Here is a 25,280-nt window from a genome sequence, read left to right as displayed (position 1 = left end):
ATTTTGTCTATTTTGTGTTTATCCTTGAATAAACATGTCAGTTTCTTGTTACCAACCATTGTGTATTATTCAAACTCACCTAATTCAGCTGGCTAGTTGTTATCAAGAGTACTAAAACCCTTTTCAACATGATTGTGACAACTAAGTAGGCTAAATAACTTTAAACTTTAATACATGCTCGGATAGGCCCGTATCGGTCAGTATCGGTATCGGTCAGTATTGGTATCGGATCGGAAGTGCAAAACCAATATCGGTATCGGAAGTGCAAAAACCTGGATCGGGACATCCCTAATTTCCACAGTCATTGACGATATGGGGCTGCACGGCAGGTAATGGCATTGGGGAGATGGCTGCCATTGCATCTTCAATGCATGCACAAGTTTACTTTGACATTTTGGACATTTTTCTTATTCCAATAATTGAAATTATGTTTGGGGATGACGACATTTTCAAGATGACAATGCAACTTGGAATAGTGCCAAAACTTTAAAAACTTTCCTTGAAAAAAAATACATAAGGTCAATGTCATGGCCTGCAAATAGTCCGGATCTCAATTCAAATGAAAATGTGTGGTGGGAATTGAAGAAAATCGTTCATGACAAGACTCCAAGCTGCAAAGCTGACCTGACAACAGCAATCAGAGAAAGTTGGAGCAAGATTGAGGAAGAATACTGTTGTCATTGTTATAAAAGCCACAGGTGGTATAAAGTATGAATTGTGAAGAATTGAGTAATTCCATTATTTTTTTCACTCCGCTTGATCTAAAAAGGGAACTGTTACTGACTACCACAATTTACTTTCTTGATTTATTTTAGTGTCTCTTTAAGCCAGAAAGTTGCAATTTGAAATTACTTTAGTTTCGTGTCATGTCTGTTTATTAAAGAGCTTTTCTACCCTCTCTTATATTTGGTATTTAATTCATGATAAAACCTTTTTAAAACAAGTTACAGGTTACTTTTGACGCATGACATATAAAAAGCACAGCGAATAAGTGCAGAGATGGCCAAAAAAAATACTCTGTAAAAAGCGATAACCGTATTTCCCAGACTATAAGCCGCTACTTCCCCTATCCCCCCCAACTTTTGAACCTTGCGGTTTATACAAAGATGAGGCTAATCTATTGACTTTTCTTCGATAATGGCTAAATTAGGAAATGGATTAATCAAATAAATCAAACAATGCACTAAAATTATCTACTTTAAGTGTTCAAACTCAAAGTGTTTACAAAGTACAAGGAAGAAAAATCCTGATAAACATCTTGAACCTCATTAAAAAGGAGAAAATATTATTCATCTCATAAAGGACGAATAAAGACAATTACTTTTTTGTTTTACTGCTGTGTTACAGGCACCGTTTGGAAACAATTAAGATATGCAAGTAAACATTTACAAAACCTTTGAAGTAAATCTAATTTCACAACGCCTTATAGTCCGGAGCACCTAATATATAAAATGTTTCATTTATTTATCTATTTTAATTTAGTGGTTGTGGCTTATATACTGGTGCAGCTTAAAGTCCGGATAATACAGTATTTTCTCAAATGTATTTAAATCGATTTAAAACCATAAAAACATTATCATCGGGATTCCGATTTTCCCCAGCACCCTACCAACCACGCTTGCAACCATGTGTTATAAAAAAAGAACGCTGAACAAAAAGCACATACATGTAAGTAATTCAAACCATTATTTCAGAGTAAGGACACTTGTGTTTTATATCAAGTGTTCAATCATTTGCTACTCAACGTAAATTTTGCCACGGTTTAAAAGTTCAGGAAAATGACTTCACCTACTCAGTGGCCTAGTGATTAGAGTGTCCGCCCTGAGATCGGTAGGTTGTGAGTTCAAACCCCGGCCGAGTCATACCAAAGACTATAAAAATGGGACCCATTACCTCCCTGCTTGGAACTCAGCATCATTTAAGTGAAATTAGCCAGAGGTATGAAAAACACTAAACTATCTATAATTGTCTGGAATGGTCTTTAAGCTATTTTTTTATTATTTTTTTTGCAACACCTAGTGGCTGCAATAATTCATCAAAACTCATGGTGCAGTAAGTTGAATGGTGCGGACACATTTGTTACTGAATACTTTCTAATACGCTTCTGCCTTGGAGACATTGTATGTGCACGTAATATGCAACAACAATAATTATTGGATATTTGTTCATATTGACAAATGTGCTGTTTTCAACTGAAAAACTATAAGTCTAGCTTGTGTGCTATTGTGTGCTTAGCTGTTGAGTAGCTGCTAGCTCCTAGTAGCCTATAGCCTACCATGTTTACCTTTAGTAAATGACATCTCTAAAATACAATAAAAGACCAACCCTGTGTGCTTATGGGAGCGTGTTGCAGCTGTACTGGAACAGTAGTAACTGTTTGTCAAAAAGGTTTATTCTAAATCAAACTGTTCACCCTAAAAATAAACTGCTGCACAATGGGTTGTAGTATACGCGGATGGGAAAAACAATGCCCAAACCAATATCTAGTTAAAACAAAGATGTGGTTTAATTAACTAGAAACAAGCAGGCAATGAACAAATCGATGTGCCTTTCATACTCCAGTAAAAAAAAAAAAAAAAAAAAAACTTTGCCCACCCAGGTGCATGCTGGTCCCTTAACAACCGCCTTAATATAACTTCTCTAAAGTGCCCAAATGAACAAAAAACCCAAAAACAAACCATAAAAGGAGAAAACACCCAAACTTAACAGATATCAAAATGACAAACCTAATAAAACTAAAATAATTTAGAATGAATAAATCCAGGTACTAACTAAACGGAATACTACAAAAACTACATAGCTCCAACAGTGACGTTCTGTATAATAACTGATGTAACATAGTACATCTTAGTGTAGTATGTTACTGCCTATGTCACCGCCACAAAGTGACTTGGGGCGATGACCTAGCGAGTGGCGTCTCCTTTCTCAGGGCATGTTTACCACCAATGCGTCTTGGCCCCTTTGTTTCAAGGGGTGAGATTTTCAATCAATCAAAGTTTATTTATATAGCCCTAAATCATTAGTGTCTCAAAGGGCTGCACAAGCTACAACGACATCCTCGGCTCTGATCCCACATCAGGGCAAATAAAAATTCAACCCAATGGGATACAATGAGTCAACCCAATGGGATACACCTTTTTCCTTAGTACCACCCACCTAAAAAGACAAGGACTTTTTTTGCTATTCATCTATTTTTTTATGAGATTGCCAAGACACCTGTAATGGCAGAGGTATGTTGTGGGCGTGGTCACCATGACGTCATTGTATAATTAGCTCAAAAATGTTTACACGCATTTAAAAGCAAAACTTTAATTACTATTAACATATTTTACACTGTTTTGCACCATTTCTTAATTGCTGCTGCTTATTGTACAATGTACTTTGCTGAGAATTTTTTCAAGCGTCTAGAGACTTTTCCTTTATTAAAAACGACTAGTAACAAATCTTGCATCTTTTTCTGGTGGTGTTATAGACTGTACTTGTGTTTACAGAGTTCTGTCGCTGGATGTCCGCAACGAAAGAGGTGAGCTGCAGCGAGCATGATGTCACACTCGCTTTGCGCTGCTGCTCCATTTGGACTTTCTCACCTTTAAGACCGCCACTGTCCTTGTCCTTAATATCTTCACATTTTGTAGATGGCTGCCCGCAAGTATATCTGGGATATATTAAAATATGTCCACATTGCATTCACAACATCCTGTTTCCAAGGTTAAAGTCTTTTTTTGGCAGTCAAATTTTCGGTGCATCACTAGTCGAGAGTGCGCAAATTATAGCAGGGTTTCCCGCAGCGCTTTGTTGCTAAACCGGCCGCCTTGACAACAAAGAGCCACCGCCTAAACTAGTGTCTTAACAAGCTGCTCCGCTTAATTCTGCCTCTGCTTCTGTCAGTATGTCTCTGCAGCACCCAGCATTGTCCCACCCGCAGAACCATCTGATTGGTTACACGCAGAGCGGTAACAACCAATCAGCAGTGCGTATTCAGAGCGCATGTAACAGCCAATCAGCAGTGCGTATTCAGAGCACATGTAACAGCCAATCAGCAGTGCGTATTCAGAGCGCATGGAGTCAGTGCTCCTGTGATGGGGTTAGCAGAAAAATGTTTAGCAGGTGAGCATAAGGCAGCGGACTGTGCCCAAATTATAATAAACACCTCCCAGTCAACTACTAGTAACATCACTATGAGCCCGTTGACGTTCTAGAAACATAAGCGGCAGCTCAGCTCGCTCGCAGTCCTTGAGGTGAAGGCTAATTAGATTTTAGCGTAACGTTAGCTAATTTTGCGGTGTGTGTGCGTGATTGTGTGTGTGTGTGTGTGTGTTACGGACAGAAAAGCCCTGTCTGTCTGAGAGAAAGACAAGCATTATTGAAATACAGTTAACAACTAAGTTATTTCACTTTACCTTTTTCTGTGTTGATTGAGCTGTGTTGAAGCAGCAAAAAACAACACTATGTCAAATGAAGAGTTTCCTGAAGCTGTCTCTGACAGTTGATATAATGTAACTGCATCATAAAGCCTACATGAACTCCATGGTGTTCAGGGATGAATAGTCTCTCCTATTGCTATTGTACTATTATTTTTTTTCAGCTATAGTTACATTAATCATTAGTAATGTAGCAGCCTAGTTTTGAATGGCAGGGTCCCTGCTATCACATGTTGATAAAAATATAACATTTACATAATAAAGATCAACTAAAGGCTTCCCAAATGCTGTAATAAATTAAGCATGATGAGTTGAGCATATGTCAGCATGTGGCCCCACTTTTAACTCTTTTTTTCAAACGCTTATTGCAAACGCTTACTTAGAGTAAGTCATTAATTTGACTTAAGTCAATATTTTGACTTAGTAAGTCATTATTTTGTGGTTATTTTGATTTAGTAAATTAGTAAGTCAACATATTGACTTACTAAGTCATAATAATTACATACTTAGTATCTCAGGTAACTAGGACTGTTTTGTGTATTGTTTTTACTTTACGGAAAAAATATCGAGATATACCGTATTTTTCGGAATATAAGTCGCAGTTTTTTTTCATAGTTTGGCCGGGCTCCAGTGCGATTTATATATGTTTTTTTCCTTATTGATTATGCATTTTCGGCAGGTGCGACTTATACTCCGGTGCGACTTATACGCCGAAAAATACGGTATATAGTATATCGGCATTCAGCATATGGAGCGGAAAACAACTAAACATTGTAGACTTCCTCACGCGACGAAGCCGGCCTACGTTACCACAGTTTGTAGTCTATTGCCCCCCCCCCCAGGCTGTGGTGGCAGCGATGAGATGGAGACGTGATGGCGACAGGCCGAGTTACGCTGTTCCTTACACCCACCCACCCTCTTCCCCCTGGAGAGACACCACATTAACTAACACATTTTCTGGGGGAAACACTGTATAGGCTATATACTGTATATCCATTCATACTGTAACGACATGCTGGTGATAATGTTTTATGTTTGTGTGGTTTTGATTTGATGCTCATTGTTCCCATGATCGTGAACACACCGTCCGTGCCTGGAAGGGGATTTGCCGAGAATGAGGAAGTGTTGTTTTGTGTCTTGGAGGGAAGCACGGAGACGGAAGTGTGTGCACGAGACGGAATATGTGTTGTAACTGGGCCCGGTTGTTAGCATAAGATTGGCAATAAAAGTTAAAATGGCATTGGACTTTGTTTGACTTATTCTACACTACATTATATATTACTTTAAATTGTTTTCATGTAAACACCTTCTTTTTAAGGTGTGGCGGATATAATTTTGTGGTGGCGCACCGCCACGATCAATTACATTAAGAGGGAACCCAGATATTACAAGCACTATCTAGAAAACACATTTAAGATTCAATAATATATTGCTTAAAGGGCCCCTCTAATGCTGACAACATTGGCACCTATTGCATATTTCTGGACCTGACAAGGTAAAATTCCCCCAAAAAGGACAAAGCAGTGATTTTAGGCTTGTTGTTAGGCATATTTTGGAACTCACATTTGTAGCTCCAAAATGTGAGCTCACCTGCATCACATTTTTTATCTGGAATCACAATATATCCGTGCAGATTATAAAAGGAATCACTTCATTGATTCTGACTTAGGAAAATAAGGTTGTTTTTTTCTCCCCCCCCCCCCCCCCCCCCCCAAGTTTTGGCTGGTAAATATAAATCTCAAAAATCAGGAGAACCCTCCAGGGCAGAAAGACCAAGTCAGAACCTGCGGGAAAAACAAAGAAAGAAAAGCAGAGCCGGCGCTCAATAACGAGATAAAGATGGTAAGCCGCTAGTATCCTATATTTAGTCCTCTTCTACTGATGTTTTCCTCAAAATGCTTGAGGAAATACTTAAAGAGCATGATGAAACAAAGCCTATGGTGTCTAAGGAAGAAGAAATGGCCATTCCTTACTATTTATTTTTTGCTCATAATGTTAACTGTATCAGTTTTGAAGTGACCATGGACCAGGGCGACAAAAGCATGCAATTCAGTTATGAAAATAATAGTTTTATATGCCTTTATCCACACTGTCTATGTGGGGAAATAGGCTCCAGTTCTGTAGATCAGTGTTTTTCAACCACTGTGCCGCGGCACACTAGTGTGCTGTGAGATACAGTCTGGTGTGTCGTGGGAGATGATCTAATTTCATCTATTTGGGGTAAAAAATATTTTTTGCAAACCAGTAATTATAATCTGCAAATGATGTGTTGTTGTTGTTGAGTGTCAGTGTTGTCTAGAGCTCGACAGAGTAACCTTGTAATACTCTTCCATATCAGTAGGTGGCAGCCGGTAGCCAATTGCTTTGTAGATGTTGGAAACAGCGGGAGGCAGCGTGCAGGTAAAAAGGTATCTAATGCTTAAACCAAAAATAAACAAAAGGTGAGTGCCCCTAAGAAAAGCCATTGGAGCTTAGGGAAGGCTATGCAGAACGAAACTAAAACTGAACTGGCTACAAAAGTAAACAAAAACAGAATGCTGGACGACCGCAAAGACTTACTGTGGAGCAAAGACGGCGTCCACAATGTACATCTGAACATGACATGACAATCAACAATGTCCACACAAAGAAGGATAAAAACAACTGAAATATTCTTGATTGCTAAAACAAAGTAGATGCGGGAAATATCGCTCAAAAGGAAGACATGAAACTGCTACAGGAAAATACCAAAAAAAAGAGAAAAAGCCACCAAAATAGAAGCGCAAGAGAAGAACTAAAACACTACACACAGGAAAACAGCAAAAAAGTCCAAATAAGTCAGGGTGTGATGTGACAGGTGGTGACAGCACACCTACTTTGAGACAAGAGCTATAGTGATGCAAGCTTGGTTATGGTTTAAAAGTCATATCCAACAATCGTGACAACGACTTTTTACTGTCAACTGAGTTTCGTTTTTTAATTATTTCTGCTAGTGGTGTGTCTCCGCATTTTTTCAACGCAGAAAATGTTGCCTTGGCTCAAAAAAGGTTGAAAAACACTGCTGTAGATGACGTCACACCAAGAAGGGTCGGCATATCGAGTCTGGCGATAGAAAGGGGGCGCTACAAGCAGAGATCGACCAATATGTTTTTTCCAGGGCCGATACCAATACCGATTATTAGTAGTCAAGGAGGCTGATAACCAATATTTGGAGCCGATATTAATTTGCTGTAAACGTTATTTAAACATGAATAGTATTCACTAAACAGCTGGATAAGGTTTTAAGTTGTTTTTAAACAATATTTTTAGTTTTACGCGAAGCTAATGTTGTGAATCATTTAGCACCAAAAAAACATCTTTACTAAATGTGTCTAAGGGGAGCATAATTTGAATTTAAAAAAATTCTGGGAAAATTGGTAAAAATATAGGATTTCTTACTGAATTACTGAATGTTATTTATACAATTTGATGGCAGTTTATGGATTTAACACATTGTAAGGTTTCCCCGTGAAATATTGCAAATATGTGAATTAAAAACAATACAGAACCCCTTCACGTAGCTTATAGGTGAGACATATTTTTTATAAGCTGGCTGACATTTTCTCCTGGATGTTACAGAAAGTATGAGAATGTGTGAGCTGCTGCCTGTTCTTCTTTACTAAAATAATGTCTTTGTCAAAATATTTACACAAAATTTTGATTTTTGGCAGAGATATCTTTTCTTCTGTCATCTTCTTGTCCATCCATCTCTGTCGCTCGGTTATTTGATTGAATCACAGAACATGAAACTTGTGGCGCTCAATTAGTGAGCCCACACTCCGAGCGTCACGGACGGAGGCTTGTTAAACGACTCCATCACTACAGTAGTGGAAAGAAACCAAATGGGACCGGGAAGACGACGGGAATGAAGGACAAAAACTGGATTTCACAGCCAAAAAAACCAGAAGTTTTGACAGGTAAGCAGAAGAAACATACTGCACGAGCGACCAGCACTGCAGGAGGGAGAAAACGGGAGCGGGGTGTGGCTGCGCGAGCATTGCGATGAAAGGGCGACTACTTAAGCAGTGGTTACTATTTACTAATTATTTTAAAATACAATGTATATATTGTATCTGTTGATGTAATTCTGTTGTTGTTAAAAAAAAAAAGGGTTGACTGACAGACAGACAGACAGACAGACAGACAGACAGACAGACAGACAGACAGACAGACAGACAGACAGACTCAAAAAACTGATATGGGATATGACTGCAGATTCATTTTCAGGAGTGTACGTGAAATATCAGTCATCTGGATGAAATGTGTCCTTTAAATCCGATATACAGTAGGGAAGGGATTCATGCGGCCCCATTTGTGTGGATCTTGCATCAGACGAGGTAAATAATTTTGCAATGCAGTCTGCTGAACATGATGGAAAGCGCCACTCTACATAGCAACTGAGGCTGTGGTCAAAGTTGGAATTGCCTCAGAACACATTTTGAGCTATTCAACACTTTACTGCCATCTGACAGTAAGTGGATCGTTCACCCTCCAAATTCGTCACATTTCATGTGTCAGGTAAACCACCACGAATGGGGCCATATGAATCCCCTTCTTACTGTATAAATAAGTGGAAAAAAAAGCAAAACGCATACCAGAAATGGAAAGCCTGGTTGATGGTCAGTGCAATAGTTGAATTGGTAACCCGATCAAAGCTGACATGAGAACCATTTTGGGTCACCAAGTAACTTTGGGTAAAATTGATGAAAGGTAACATTGTTGTAGGTAAAAGTACACTTGAGAAAACAAATGCAGGTTGATGTACCCAAACTGAAGAGTCAATAAGTTGCATACAAAAAAACCCACACAAACAGAAAACCTCGTAGGTTGAGGTATAAATAGAAATACTCCACCAAATAATACCCATACATCAGAAGACAATCTTTGTCACAACTTGGCAGAATACAGTATGAAATAGTTGAATGTCTCCGACTGTGAGGCATCAGAAGCACAATAATCCAACGCAAAGATTAGTCTTACTTTTCTGTAGACGATCATGTTCGGCGAGTCGTCATCCGGATCCACAATGCTCATAGACCTCATGGACAGCAGCGGTCTGGTCGGGGCCGTCTGGACATCCTCTTTCAGGTCTTCCACCTCATCATCAGCATCTGTAGACCCAGAGGAGCTCAGCTGCTCCTCACTCAGCTGCTCCTCCTCTTCTTCCTGCTGCTGTCCCTGCTGCGGTGCTTCAGCCATCTCTTTTCAGTCCCACCCTCTCCTCTGGTGTGAAGTTATCCTCTCTTCTTTACAAGCGTCTCAACTCTCGCTCTTCAACGCTCTTACATCAGGGCTCAGATGCTGCTGAAGGGATGAATCAGACGATGGTATTTTTAGACGTGTGCAACTCTTTATAGGACAAGAAACCAGATTTGGTGACTTCAAGTAACTCCTGCACATTCTTTCATTAAAAAACAATGTGTTACCTTTATTATTTATCGTCAAATAATCATCTGGGGTTACGGTATTAGATTATTACGAAACAAGCACATAAGTTAAAATGTGGTACGTCACATAGGGCTGGGCCAGGGGTCGGCAACCTTTACCACTCAAAGAGCCATTTTGATCAGTTTCACAAATTAAGGAAACAATGGGAGCCACATAAATCTTTTGAAATTTAAAATGAAATAACACTGCATACAAAGTTTTTTTTTGCTTTGTGCTATGTATAAACCAAGGGTCTCAGACACGCGGCCCACACCTTAATATGAAAATTGAACGTTAGTGCGGCCCGCAAGTTTTATATGAATGGCGCTTGACAGCGTCATACTTAATACCCTCCCGATTTTTCGGGCAGACTACGAATTTCAGGGAATCTATTCTCTCGAACGTGCCGTGATGGTACAGCATTTAGCGCCCACTACAACCAGCGTGCCGGCCCAGCCACACGTTGTATGGGACTTCTGCTTTCTCACGTAAGTGACAGCAAGGCATACTTGGTCAACAACCACACAGGTTACACTGACGGTGGCGGTATAAAAAACTTTAACACTCTTACTAATAATGCGCCACACTGTGAACCCACACCAAACAAGAATGACAAACACATTTCGGGAGAACATCTGCACCGTAACACAACATAAACACAACAGAACAAATACCCAGAATCCCATGCAGCCCTAACTCTTCCGGGCTACATTATACACCCCCGCTACAAAACCCCGCCCACCTCAACCGACGCACAGAGGGGGGGTGGGGGCGGGGTTTGGTGGTAGCAGGGGTGTATAATGTAGCCCGGAAGAGTCAGGGCTGCATGGGATTCTGAGAACTTTCCGCCTTTTCTTATGTTACAGCAGGGGTCGGGAACCTTTTTGGCTTAGAGAGCCATTAAAGCCAAATATTTTAAAATGTATTTCCGTGAGAGCCATATAATATTTTTTAACACTGAATACAACTAAATGTGTGCATTTTTAAGTAAGACCAACATTTTTAGAGTATAATAAGTCTCTTGTTATTTTTAATAACATATTTATTCTGAAGCTAACCAATAATAAATCAAATACTTTCTACCATTAATGCAACTTCTTGAACAGGTTCAGTAGAAAACGGATGGATGGATTAAAATGCATGAGAATGTTTTATATTTTGAACGTTATTTTTAACACTGTGATTACCAGCAGAATTATTAATTACTTATCGTGTTAAGCAATGTCAGCTAAGTTTTATCTGAGAGCCAGATGCGGTCATCAAAATAGCCACATCTGGCTCGAGAGCCATAGGTTCTCTACCCCTGTGTTACAGCCTTATTCCAAAACAGAATAAATACATTTTCGTCCTCAAAATTCTACACACAATACCCCATAACAACAATGTGAAAAGCAGCAATGTACAGAGACATCCGGGATGAAAACTAATGCTTCCCACCCAATTCGATGAAGCATGAGAGGTGCTGCAAAGAGGAATGGGCGAAACCGCCCAAAGATAGGTGTGCCAAGCTTGTGGCATCGTATTCAAAAGGACATGAGGCTGTAATTGCTGCCAAAGGTGCATCGACAAAAGTTTTGAGCAAAGGATGTGAATACTTATATACATGGGATTTTTACATTTCCAATATATTTGCAAAGTGTTTAAAAATATATTTTCACATTGTCATAATGGGGTATTGTGTGTAGAATTTTGTGGACAAAAAATATTGTATTCCATTTTGGAAAAAGTCTGGAACATAACAGAATGTGGAAAAAGTGAAGCACTGAATACTTTTTGGATGCTCTGTAAAAAAAAAAAAAGGGCATTTCTCTAAAACCAGCAGTGGTGGTATACCTCAATATCACAATTGAATTACTCCAATAATAAAGGGTTTTGTTTTTTTTCAACAGAGCACCATCTGGTGGACCTACAACAACTTTTTCTAATTAAAATCAGTTGCTGTCATTCACACCAGATTTCTGGATGTCCAAAGAAGTTCCATTAAAATTGCAATTGTGAAGAAGCACAAAAAATTAATAGCATTTCTGTTGGACACATCGATCCAGTAAGGTACCGTCAGGCAGAATGATATTGTGTGTATATGGCTCCATGTTAGTTGTCTCACATACTACTGCATCGATTCACACATGTGTAGCGTGTAAACACAATAAGAGTAGAAATAATGATGACCTCTTAGGTGCAAAAAGATAGATATTGTCGATATCAAATCAAATCAAATCAACTTTATTTATACTGGAGTGATCGTGTGCAAGTTAACGAACATAACAGTAAAATGTTACTTACACAAAAGGTGCCATGTGCACAAGGTCACACCTCCCTATACGCAGATCACGCGCTGGCCGTAGGGCCCAATGATCCGTGGGGGGCCCGTTTAGTGTGAAGAAGCGCATGTAAAATATCAATGAATGACAGGGCACTTCATATGAACGCATTCCTAGCCCCCTCCTGCTTTGTCACTGATAAGAATATAATGTTGAAACTGTCACTGAAAGGTTTGCAAATATGTTTTAACAATGTTAAATTTGCTATTTCTCGCAAAAAAAAACATTTACAATTTATTTCATTTGAGTTTGATGGTAAAAAAAAAAAAGTATAAAAGTGTTTCACATAAATAAGAAAATGTGAAAATAAATTGACCCCAACTTTGCCAGGGGCGGCCCAGCATGTGCAGTATCACTATTTGTCTCATGAGCACAAAGTACCTGGCTGTATTGTTATACTGTATTGATCATCGAGTCATCATCACTATACACAACCCAATTACCCAACAAGCACTTCAATGGTCTCATGTTAAACACAATAGACCACAAAATCATACCATTTCCACGACAAATTGACGGGATCATTTCGGTCACGATAACCGTGATATAAAATTTTGATATCATTACATCCCTAATATTAATGCATCAAAATCTTCTTAGACATTTTGATGGCATTAAAAACTACTTATTTTCTTCTTTCTTTCTTTTCTATATGGATGGATACGTGGATGGATGGATAGATATGGAAAAGTCACTTTAAGACAGTATAGCAGTTTTTATTTTTTTATTTTAAAACGCACCGTAGTCAGACCAATGTGGTCTATAAATGATGCACGGTACTCGTCTCCACCAAGCCCAAAAATACCACACCACCTTAGCTGTGCTCACCCTTTCCTGGCACTATCCCTGTAGAAAATAGTTGTCAGGTTTCTCTATGTTTACAGTTTCACACTTTCCACTATTTTGCTACACTTTATTAAACACTTCTTACGTATAAAACACTTATATCGTGATACAATTTTCCGCCATATCGCCCAGCCCGACTTTGCAATGTACTGACTCCACTTTCCTCAGTGTCAGATAGTTACACATGGCGTGTGTCAAAATGTGCATGTCAGGCCAGGACTGTGAGGTATTTAGTTCCATGCCATCTACTTTTAGTCAATACGCTCATTAGCGGTTTGGGCATCACTGAGTTTAGGTGCACAATCTAATGAGATCAAGTATAAATATGTGTATGAAATATTCTAATGCTCACTTTTGACTGACACTGAATTCATTAGATGTGCAGGTGCACCTAATGTTGTAAGCCTGTCGATGGATTTGATTCCTTCAACATGCACAAGTAGGGCTGGGCAATATGGCTGAAAACTGTATCAAGATCCATAATTATTGATATTTCTTATGATTAAAACAAAATAAGGACCAAGAGGAAAATATATTAAATGTAAACATGTTTATGTAAAATGTAACCTTAGAATATAATCCCCTCAGCTATCAAGGCAGAAAGGAAAGGAAATATCAACACTAGCATGGAAAACAGTCACAATTTTGAAATCCCATTGAACACTAATCAATCAGCTCTTAAAATTAAGTTGCAAAAATAAAGAATATGTAAGAAATGTTTAATAAAGTGTAACAAAATAGTGCAAAGTGTGAAAATGTAAAAGAGAAACCCGAGAATAACTATTTACTGCACATTTAGTGCAAGGAAGTTGGAGCTGTGCTCTAAAGGGTGAGCGCGGCTAAGGTATTACCGGTCTTGGTGGGGATGAGCGCCTTGCATCATTTAAAGACCACATCCCCAATCTAAAGCACTCATTTTTACTTTCTCTTCTCACTCCATGCAAAGAATCAACCGCAAGACAACAAGATGGCGCAACCAAACTTGATAGTTGATACTGTTTAAAGATAGATTGATATGGTTTTTCAGGGCCGATTGTTACTAGTCAAGGAGGCCGACAACCGATATTTGCAATAAAAGTTTATCAAACATGAATAGTATACAGTATGTCAGTAAACAGCTGGACAAGACTAAGTTGTTTTAACATTACTTTTAGGAAACGGATAAGTAGCAACATAACATCAGGGCATTTCACAAACACCTTTATTACGCTTGTCTAAGAAAAGCATCAACATTTGCAATCCTAAAATATGGGAAATCTTCTGGAAATTGGTAAATATATGGCATTTTCCTACTTCACATATACTTGCAAGCTAATCAATATTGAATTTATAGACTCAGACTTAGACTTCCTTTTTATTGTCATTCAAATTTGAACTTTACAGTACAGATAAGAACGAAATTTGGTTTCAGTAGCTCATGGTAGTGCAGGATTAAAAAGCAATAAGGTGCATATATAAATAAATAAGGTTACTGTACAGATAAATATATTGCACTTTTTCATATGCATCCATGTTTATGGATGTATGTTATATTGTCTTTTTTATTCCAGCGAGTTAATCCATTTTGGGGGGAATTGAGGGGATAATTATGATGAATTTATGAATGTGATACATTGTAAGGTTTCCTCGTGAGCAACCCTGACATATTGGTAGGTTAAAGTCTATTTCGAACATGTATACAGTTTCAATATGACATCACGTATTTCACATTTTCATTTCTCTTTACAACATGTCCAAAAAGGAGTAGAAAGAAGCTATTTCCAATATTTTGAAAAATCATGAATACTGTAAAAGCTGGGAATATATATAGATGCCGTTTTATTGCCCAGCTTTCTGCACAAGTTGACTCCTGCGTGACTCCACGTCCGCAATGGCACATGCAGCCCACCTGAAGTGGGATCGATGCGGCCGGCACGGCTCCCTGCCGCCTGCTTATGCATACAAATGAAATGTCCAGGTTGAGTACCAGAGTCTAGGCAGCCATAGTGACTCGGTCAGGAGCGTCTCAGCCTTGCAATTGCTTTAGGCTGGGAAACGGCGGCGAGACATTAAGATTCATCGGGAGCTACTTCAATATGTGTTTAAAGATGTCATCTTTTGACTTTGGAGCGCTGAAGAAGAGACTTTTCATAAATATATGACATTTCAAGGAGTCTACGCGGCAATAAACTGGTCATTTAATCATGTTTTATTTGCCGTCGTGCAGATTATTGTTCCATCACCTCAGAGTGCACTTTGAGATGACAGTTTTGGGAACAACCTTCATATTTCTCACCCGGCGGCTGTGAAGGCAGCCGACTCACGCGGCGCGGCACTTCTTGTAGCATCTTTTATGAAGACTGCAACCTTACCCAGCAGCCGCCAGGAGAATACCCTGATGGTTTTTTTTTAATATACATATATACGGTAGCCCAGTGGCGCTTTTAAATATGGGCCATATGGACAGTTGCCCAGGGTGCCATTCTCCAGAGGGCGCCGCAAGGATGAAGGGGGGAAAAAAGGTTCATATTGTAACGACTTGATAGTGTCATTGTTCAGAATTCCATTGGGGGGGCCTCGACCAAGGCGCCTCTACGGTAGCCTTGTTTTAGAAATTGCTTTTATGTGACTTTGCCCATCTGGTTGGTAGTAGTACTTAGCAAACTACTTTCTGGTTCATGGAGGGTGACAAACACACATGTGGCGCCATTATGATTCTATACGGTGGAATTATCTTTTGATGGTTTTGTGGCTAATTCTGTATTCGTCAAACCCTCACTAAAATGTCCCTTAGACCAGTGGTCCCCAACCTCCGGGCCGCGGCCCAGTACCGGTCCGTGGATCTATTGGTACCGGGCCGCACAATAAATAAAAAATAAATTAAAATATATATATATATATATTTTATTTTTTAATTAAAACATAAAAAACACAAGATACACTTACAATTAGTGCACCAACCCAAAAAACCTCCCTCCCCTATTTACACTCATTCGCACAAAAAGGTTGTTTCTTTCTGTTATTAATATTTCTGGTTCCTACATTATATATCAATATAGATCAATACAGTCTGCAGGGATACAGTCCGTAAGCACACATGATTGTATTTATTTATGACAAAAAAACAACAACAACAACAACAAAAATACCATAACGCCCCCAATTCCATTCTATATGACTCTGGGGTAAACGATCGCAAAATGAGCAAAAAAACATTGCATGTGTATTGTTAGCATGCTAACAATACACATGTTATTGTTAGCATGCTAAGAATAACATGGTAACAATTACCATATGTCACAAACCATGTTATATGATTGAGGTGTACAGCGGAAAAATTGTTTAAAAATTTAGCGTAAGTCAAGTACCAAGTTATATGACTCAGGGTTACTAAACAGTTGCAAAATTAGTCAAAAAAGTTAGCATTCTATTGTTAGCATTATAGCATGCTATTGTTAGCTAACTTTAGTCATCTATAATGATAGATTAATTTGTGGTGTAGAATCATATGTGTGAATGCTTTAGAGCATTCACAAAATAAAGCACAAGAGTTTATTACTGTTTTAAATGAAAATTATCTGAAAACCTTGATAACCGCACTTTGATTAACTCAGGACCACTGATAACGCATATTTATGTAAAAGCAAGCTAGCACACTATAAGATGGCTAGCTAGCCAGTGATGCGTTTTATATACGTTGAGATTGGAGAATGTTTTTTTAATGGGGAAAGACGATAATCTTTTGTTTCCATGTTAGCATTTAAGCTAGTGACGGAGAACCAGCCAGTCTGTAAGGAATGTGCAGTTATCAGTTTTTTTTGGTCATTTTAATTTAAAACGGTGCTAACATGAAAACAAGAGACATTAACGTATTTCCCTATTAAGATACGACATACCCCAATCTAAACTTACAGGAATACATTACTGTCTGAGCAACTAAGCACAGATTGATCATCAATACTCAGAGGAATATGACAGAGTTTTTACAACAGGAAGTAAACCCACATGACATCGCACAAACCGGACGAGCAACCCTTGTCTAAAACCTTTACAAATGAAAACAGAAGAAGATGAACATATTTAAAGAGTCAAAAATATTGTTTTTTTTACCGAGCAAGTGTATTATGTGTTTATTTAGGGATGTAACAATATGAAAATTACATATCACGGTTATCGTGACCGAAATAATCACGGTTATTATTATCGCGGTATTACTGAATGTGCGCACAAAGTACTTAAGTTATTTTTCTTTTTATAAACTGAAATAGAAATACTGTTTGAAAACCCACTATTCTGCATGTTTTGTCTTAGTATTTGATCTTTTTTAAAATGGGTCAAATGAATTTTTTCTACGTTTAAAACACTTCCTATTGGTCTACAAAACATGTAATGGTGGTTCTTTAGTCTAAATGTTGCATTGATTATGTTTGGCAGACCGTTTTCTGGCTGTCTATTCGGGATGCGCCGTTTTGTGGGCGGGTCTTATTTCTGTGCCTCCACTTCGACTGCATCTTCTCGCAGTCATCTTTGTCATAGCGTTTAGCGAGTCTACTGACAGATATAAGTTCAAAGTGTACGCTACTTTACATTAGAAATGGCAATAGCCGAGCATGCATGTGCATGTACGAGCCAGTCTGCCCCACAACGAGAGGATAGAGATAAATATGGAATGTATTGACTACGACGTCGGGCTACAATGGCAGACTCGCGCAACGCTCTTCAGGTAAAACTTTACCATATATGGAGATATTAGAATATTGGAAAAACGTTGAATTGTGCAACTTCCAAACGGCTCGTTTAGAGGAAGTATAAAGGAAGGCAAGATTGTTTTATAAATATCTCTGTCATGCCTTCATAGTTTGATTTCAAATGTTGGGGATTTATTCAGATCCCAAATACACCTAAAGCAGGGACCAATAGGTAAGAAAAGTTGTTTTTTTCAGGTTGCTATTAATAGCTAAGCTTTAGTTGTTTTAAATATTGGTTTGTACTGGAGCACTTTAAGATTTATTAAAGTGAAAAGTGCATAACAAATATAATCTTATTTCTGGCAGGCATTGTGGGGTCCTACACTGTTCAGCAGTCCTTGAACACCTTGGTCTCGTATTGCTCTGAGTTTAAAATGATCACTTATCTTGTGGGTTCAATGTGCACAGTTGAATAGCTTGGTTGCTCAGACAGTGATGCGTTTTATATACGTTGAGATTGGAGAATGTTTTTTTAATGGGGAAAGACGATAATCTTTCGTTTCCATGTTAGCATTTTAGCTAGTGACGGAGAACCAGCCAGTCTGTCAGGAATGTGCAGATATAAGTTTTTTTTTGGTCATTTTAATTTAAAACGGTAATACTAACTGTCGGAAGTTTTACTACTGATATCCATCCATCCATCCATTGTTTACCGCTTGTCCCTCTCGGGTATCATTAATACAATTTATCGTTACATCCCTTGTCTATTTAATATACTTTTTTAAATGAAACTGTTAAGTTTTCAGTGTGTGTGTACAATATAAGAACTGTTTAAAAACATTCAACAATACTGTGATAATGATAAACGTGACAATTTTGGTCACACTGACCGTGATATGAGATGTTCATATTGTTGCATCTTATTAGCATTACAGCTACAGACACTAGGGGTGCACAAACAAATCGATTACAATTCGAATCACGATTATTATTTATCCCAATTCTATATAATACATGATTTTCAAAAGTTTTAAAGAATAATACCTTTTTGTATCAATTTTTTAGAATATGTTTTTAGGTCATCGTAATGCAACCAGAAGGAGCTTTTCTAACCTAGGCGAAATGGCCCAAAATTAAATCCCTGATTTTTTTTTACCAAAAAAAATTGTTTTTATGGGATCGAATCTTTGGAACCCAAAGATTCCCACCTCTAACAGACACACAACAGCATATTACCCCAAAGTAAAAGCACTTTTAAAGGGTCTACATTCCAGCATCACGGTAAGATTTGGGCAAACAAGTATTGAATAAACTATTGTGAGACCTCATACTTACTAAAATTGTTGAAAATTATAGAGTGTTTATGGTGACAGCTTGACTCTGGAACAGATTATTACCAATCCCATGATTTGTAAAAGTGAAATACTGTTCTAAAATAAAAAGCACCATCCTGGAACCTGACCTGATGGATGTTTACTGCAATGAGTAAGTTACACACTCTAGATTTGGAAGTAGTGAGGGGTACTTTAACCCTTTTCTCTATACTAAATCGTCCAAAAAGAAGAGACTGATAAGTGAGTTTCTATCTCAAGTATGTCCTGGATGGTACCAAACCACATTGACACACATACACATCTCTAACATCAGTCGGTGGTCTCTCCAACTTCTGAGAACCAGTTGGTAAACACAAAGTCCCACGAACTACAGCCTTAATTTAGACTTCCTGACACACAAAACACAAACACAAATTGAGCATGCATGTTAATGTAGACACAGAATAATAGTGTGCATAATTGGCGTCACCGTTTGACACAAGCACGGAAACACTTGACAAAGCATCTTGTGAGCTGAAAGCCCAGGTGAGATCAAACATCTGCACACGGACGTACCACACACACACACACACCATTGGGGGGAAAAACAAGCACTCTGTCGCTTCCAAGTTCTACTGCAGTATTAGGATGGTGAATGGAAAGAAGAAAGGTGTATCAGTCACCTTCTTACCTCAGCACGGACGTCCTCTCCTCGCATGCAGCCAGTGTGTAAAAAACAAAAAAGCTAGGCAGACCTTCCAAAGACACGGCAACGCTGAAAGAGAAAGTGTGAGTGTCTGAGTGAGGGAGGTATGAGAAAGCAAGTGGGGAGAGAGAGAGATTGAGAGTGTGTGCGCACGTGTGTGTGTGTGTGTGTGTGTGTGTGTGTGTGTGTGTGTGTTGTGTTGTGTTGTGTATGTATGAGAGAGAGAGAGAGGGAGAGAGAGATAGAGAGACTTTAAGCAAAAAATAGGTGAGTTTGTTTAGTTAATGTGTCATCAGGACCAAATATAAAGAGAACAATCAAAAGTGTAATTGTATCCACTTATTAGTTTGCTATACCCTTTATTCCTTCAGGTTAGGTCAGGGGATGTGCTGGAGCCTATCCCTGCTGACTCTGGGCAAGAGGCAGGTTGATGGATTTGGTGGAAAAAGCCGTCTTAAAGACAAATGAAACTGGAGTCATGCAAGACCCCACTTTGACCTCTGTGCTAATTGCAAAGAACACTAATGAATACAATTGAGCTTTAAGCATTAAGAAACAACGTATTTTCCAAGCTATTGAGCGCACCGGGATATAAGCCGCGCCCACTAAATTTTTATGAAAAAATGTATATTTTTCCCATGTATAGGTATTAGCCGTACTAGACTATACGCCGCAGATATATAAGTTGTGAAATTAGTTATTTACACAGATTTTTTTTTTTTACATACCTTAATTGTTTCCAAACGGCTGATCAAACAAAACAGAAGTCATCGTCATGGACCCACTAGCTGCGGAAGCTAGCTCTTCCATCAGCTAAACTAAGTGATTAGCGCACTAATTGCCACCGATCGATTAGTGGCACGATACTGTTATTTGAGTATCGTTAGGATTGCACAATAAAAAAGGTACCTTTAGGACTAGTTTAATATAAAATACAATTTTAATTTCAAACAAGATACATACATGTTGGGTCCCCACTTCTTCTCTCTATCAGATTGGGGGTCCTTGGCCTAGAAAACAGTATTGTACTTGTGTCTACTCGTTGGAAAATGATTGAATTGACTTGCGTAAAGGTCCCCTTTGCTGGATTAATAGCTGCAGCACTCTTTCCCCTGTAGTTTTTTTTATTATTATTAAAAAAAATGGTGAAAAATGTGTGAATATGTAGGGAGTGCATGCCCACTGTTTAAATAGAAAGTAATCTACCATACTAACAGTGGGTGACTTCTTTCCACACTTAACGCGTACAGTACACATTGACAAAGTGACAAACCTTAGCATTTGGCCAAAACAATAATCACCATTATTTGTATCAATATTAAAATCAGGATTATTCATTGTGTTAGAACAGTGTTAAACTCAAATCAGCAATATACTTAAAAAACAGAAATCGGTTGATAGGTCCACAGTGGAAAGAAGTGTTCGATATTTACTACCACCAAATAAGCAAACAACAAAATATACACTACCAGTTAATATTTTGTTCCTGTCATGAACAAACATAACTATTTTATCATACAATAAATTAGGGTTGTACGGTATACAGGTATTAGTATATTACCGCGATACTAATGAATCATATTCGGTACTATACCGCCTCTGAAAAGTACTGGTCCGTCACATGAGGACTTTGAATATGACCAATGTATGATCCTGTAACGACCTGGTATCGGATCAATACCCAAATTTGTGGTATCATCCAAAACTAATGTAAAGTATCAAACAACAGAAGAATAAGTGATTGTTACATTTTAACAGAAGTGTAGATAGAACATGTTAAAAGAGAAAGTAAGCAGATATTAACAGTAAATGAACAAGTAGATTAATAATTCATTTTCTACCACTTGTCCTTAATAATTTTGACAAAATAATAGAATAAGCGGTAGAAAATGGATGGAAAATAATAGAATGGAAAATGACAATATGTTACTGCATATGTCAGCAGCTAAATTAGGAGCATTTGTTTGTTTACTTACTACTAAAAGACAAGTTGTCTATTATTTTCACCATTTTATTTAGGACAAACTTGCAATAAGAAACATACTGTATGTTTAATGTACCCTAAGATTTTTTGTTAAAATATAGCCAATAATGCAATTTTTTGTGGTCCCCTTTATTTAGAAAAGTACTGAAAAGTATCGAAATAATTTTGGTACAGGTACCAACACTACAATAAATAGTCAATACCACATATTATGACATACTAGTTATTTATTTGAAGCCCATTCAAAACTACAATGATGCTTGAGCATTATTTGAAAAAGTCACCAAAATACAATAAATGGGCAAAATTTCGAAAAAACATTCTTAAGAAACTATATTGTCTGGAAAAAGGTTCGGCTACAAAATAAACTTAAATAGTACGATCGTTTTATAAATACAACCTTAAACAGGCCACGATGAAGGGGACGTGCTAAATTAGCAACTAGCTCTACGGACTTTGGAATTGTCAACACTAAAAATGGTCCCTACTGTGTGAACGTGAGTGTGAATGTTGTCTGTCTATCTGTGTTGGCCCTGTGATGAGGTGGCGAATTGTCCAGGGTGTACCCCGCCTTCCGCCCGAATACAGCTGAGATGGGCTCCAGCACACCCCGCCACCCCGAAAGGGACAAGCGGTAGAAAATGGATGGATGTTACTGCCTACGTCAGCAGCTAAATTAAGAGCCTTTGTTTGTTTACTTACTACTAAAAGACAAGTTGTCTAGTATGTTCACTATTTTATTTAAGGACAAACTTGCAATAAGAAACATATGTTTAAATGTACCCTAAGATTTTTTGTTAAAATAAAGCCAATAATGCATTTTTTTTTATGGTCCCCTTTATTTAGAAAAGTACCAAAATCGAAATAATTTTGGTACAGGTACCAACACTACAATAAATAGTCAATACCACATATTATGACATACTAGTTATTTATTTGAAGCCCATTCAAAACTACAATGATGCTTGAGCATTATTTGAAAAAGTCACCAAAACACAATAACTGGGCAAAATTTAGAAAAAAACAGATATTCTTAAGAAACTATATTGTCTGAAAAAAGGTTAGACTACAAAATAAACTTAAATAGTACGATCGTTTTATAAATACAACCTTAAACAGGCCACGATGAAGGGGACGTGCTAAATTAGCAATTAGCTCTACGGACTTTGGAATTGGCAACACTAAAAATGGTCCCTAGTGTGTGAACGTGAGTGTGAATGTTGTCTGTCTATCTGTGTTGGCCCTGCGATGAGGTGGCGAATTGTCCAGGGTGTACCCCGCCTTCCGCCCGATTGTAGCTGAGATAGGCTCCAGCGCCCCCCGCGACCCCAAAGGGAATAAGCGGTAGAAAATGGATGGATGGATGCACTTTATAATAGCACTATTAACCAGTCATTTTAAACATTAACTCATTCCTTTACAGAACAAACACATTGAAAAATAAAGTGCAAATGTACTTATTTGTACAAAAGTGTTAACATTGAAAAAACATGACATATACGTGAACATAACAAAAAAGTTGTACTTTTTATATGTCAGGGCCCTATGCTGCATTGCATTTGCAAAAGACCAAATTAGCCAAGAGTCTGTCAGTCATTTGTGCACGATGGGGGCGTAGTATGATGCCACCATGGCTGAAAACTCGCTCCACTGGAGCACTGGAGGCAGGCACTGCCAAGACTCTCATGGCCACTCGGAACAGTGAAAGAAGAGTCTTCATGTTCAATGCCCAGAACAAAAGGGGGGAGAGAGTTGTTTTGGGTTGGTGCACTACTTGTAAGTGTATCTTGTGTTTTTTATGTTGATTTAATTAAAAAAAGAAGAAAAAAAAAAATTATTTCTTGTGCGGCCCGATACCAATCGATCCACGGACCAGTAACGGGCCGCGGCCCGGTGGTTGGGGACCACTGAGGTAAACAACCAACAGTATGTCAGAAAGCTAGCTAAAACGGTACACATATTCATAATATAGTATACATTTTAACTGACCTTTATTTTAGTCTTTTTTTAGGTGGCTAAAATACGCGGTGCTGCTGACCGCCGTCTAACGTTACGTGTGATATATTGACTAACGTAACCCTGCTTAAAAAAAATCACTGAACAAAAAGTATGAATAAGGTAGTGAACTGCAACAGATTCCCGTGTTTGCAATAACGTTATAACGTTAGCAGTGAGTTTACAGCCTCACTGATTTAACTACACAGCAAATAAAAGTCACATTACTTAGCCAATAAACGTTATCTTACATTCAAAACTTACCGTTCTTTGTGCAACTTCAAATGCCGGACGAAGTTGGAAGTTGTTGCCTCTCCATCAGTAATTTTCGAACCGCATGTGTTGCATACTGCAAACCGTTTTGTGTTGACCACCTCGTAATTTTTATACCCAAACAAAATTATTTTAGGTATCATTTTTTGTTCACTGGCGTGTGGTTTGGACATGTCTTCTTCGTTGGTTGTCCTGCAATTTGATTGGATGAATGCTGTGTGATGAAAACAAAGTAGATCTAATTTGATTGGCTGTTGTACTGAGACCACACCAGCTGACACACACAACGCTGATAGACAAGTACACAATGAAAAATACGGAGCGCTCCCGAATAACTTTTTCATCTTTGGGTTTTGGGGAAAGTAGCAAGTCATGTCAAGTCATGTCAATTCAAAAGGCTCAAGTCCAAGTGAAGTCACAAGTCATTGATGTTAAAGTCTAAGTCGAGTTGCAAGTCTTTTTACATTTTGTCAAGTCGAGTCTAAAGTCATCAAATTCATGACTCGAGTCTGACTCGAGTCCAAGTCATGTGACTCGAGTCCACACCTCTGGAAAATGGATGGATGTTACTGCATATGTCAGCAGATACATTAAAAGCCTTTGTTTGTTTACTTACTACTAAAAGACAAGTTGTCCAGTATGTTCACTATTTTATTTAAGGAAAAACTTGCAATAAGAAACATGTTTAATGTACCCTAAGATGTTTTGTTACAATAAAGCCAATAATGCATTTTTTTGTGGTCCCCTTTATTTAGAAAAGTTCCAAAATCGAAATAAATTTGGTAAAGGTACCAACACTACAATAAATAATCAATACCACATATTATGACATACTAGTTATTTATTTGAAGCCCATTCAAAACTACAATGATGCTTAAGCATTTTTTGAAAAAGTAACTAAAACACAATAAATGGGCAAACATTTCGAAAAACCAGATATTCTTAAGAAACTATATTGTCTGGAAACATTTTTTGGCTACAAAATAAACTTAAATAGTACAATCTTTTTATAAATACGACCTTAAATATAAACACAAACTTAAACTGGCCACCATGGCGGGACGTGCTAAATTAGCAATTAGCTCCAAGGGCTTTTGAATGGATACAACCGGGATATTGCTAAATCTAGAAGTGTTAAAAAAAAAAACACACAGTCAATGTGTTGACTCACCGCTGAGTAGAACTTGAGCAGAAACAAAGTACAATTTTGTCCAAGAGGTCATTCAGTCCATCAAAGGAGAACAAAACACACACCTGCAGAGCACAACATAATGAGCTGAAGGAGTGCCCACCCGCCCCCTCGTGGCTG

At 38.1% G+C, this 25,280-nt stretch overlaps 1 protein-coding gene across 9 annotated transcripts in view; it reads right to left on the bottom strand.

Moving 5' to 3' along the window:
* Nucleotides 1-25,278, bottom strand: part of LOC133623755 (regulator of G-protein signaling 6-like) — a 214,244-nt gene extending 188,966 nt beyond the window's left edge. For 2 of the 9 annotated variants that reach the window (XR_009817935.2, XM_061987121.2), the window contains exons 1-3: nucleotides 25,143-25,278; nucleotides 19,705-19,788; nucleotides 9,420-9,743 (exon numbers count right to left, since the gene is read on the bottom strand). Coding sequence is in view for 8 of the 9 variants with exons in the window: in XM_061987121.2 (XP_061843105.1) it covers nucleotides 9,420-9,638 (219 nt within the window). In the remaining variant the exon portion in view is untranslated. Of the gene's footprint in view, nucleotides 1-9,419; nucleotides 9,744-19,696; nucleotides 19,811-20,075; nucleotides 20,135-25,142 lie in introns of those variants that run through there. The other 7 variants (XM_061987125.2, XM_061987124.2, XM_072916283.1 and 4 more) reach the window with 7 other exon arrangements.
* Between the last annotated feature and the right edge of the window lie 2 nt (nucleotides 25,279-25,280).

The sequence above is a fragment of the Nerophis lumbriciformis genome, linkage group LG26, assembly GCF_033978685.3.
Source record: "Nerophis lumbriciformis linkage group LG26, RoL_Nlum_v2.1, whole genome shotgun sequence".
NCBI classification, from domain to species: Eukaryota; Metazoa; Chordata; class Actinopteri; order Syngnathiformes; family Syngnathidae; genus Nerophis; species Nerophis lumbriciformis.
Note: the sequence above shows the minus strand (reverse complement) of the source record. Positions and strands in the feature narration are given on the sequence as shown.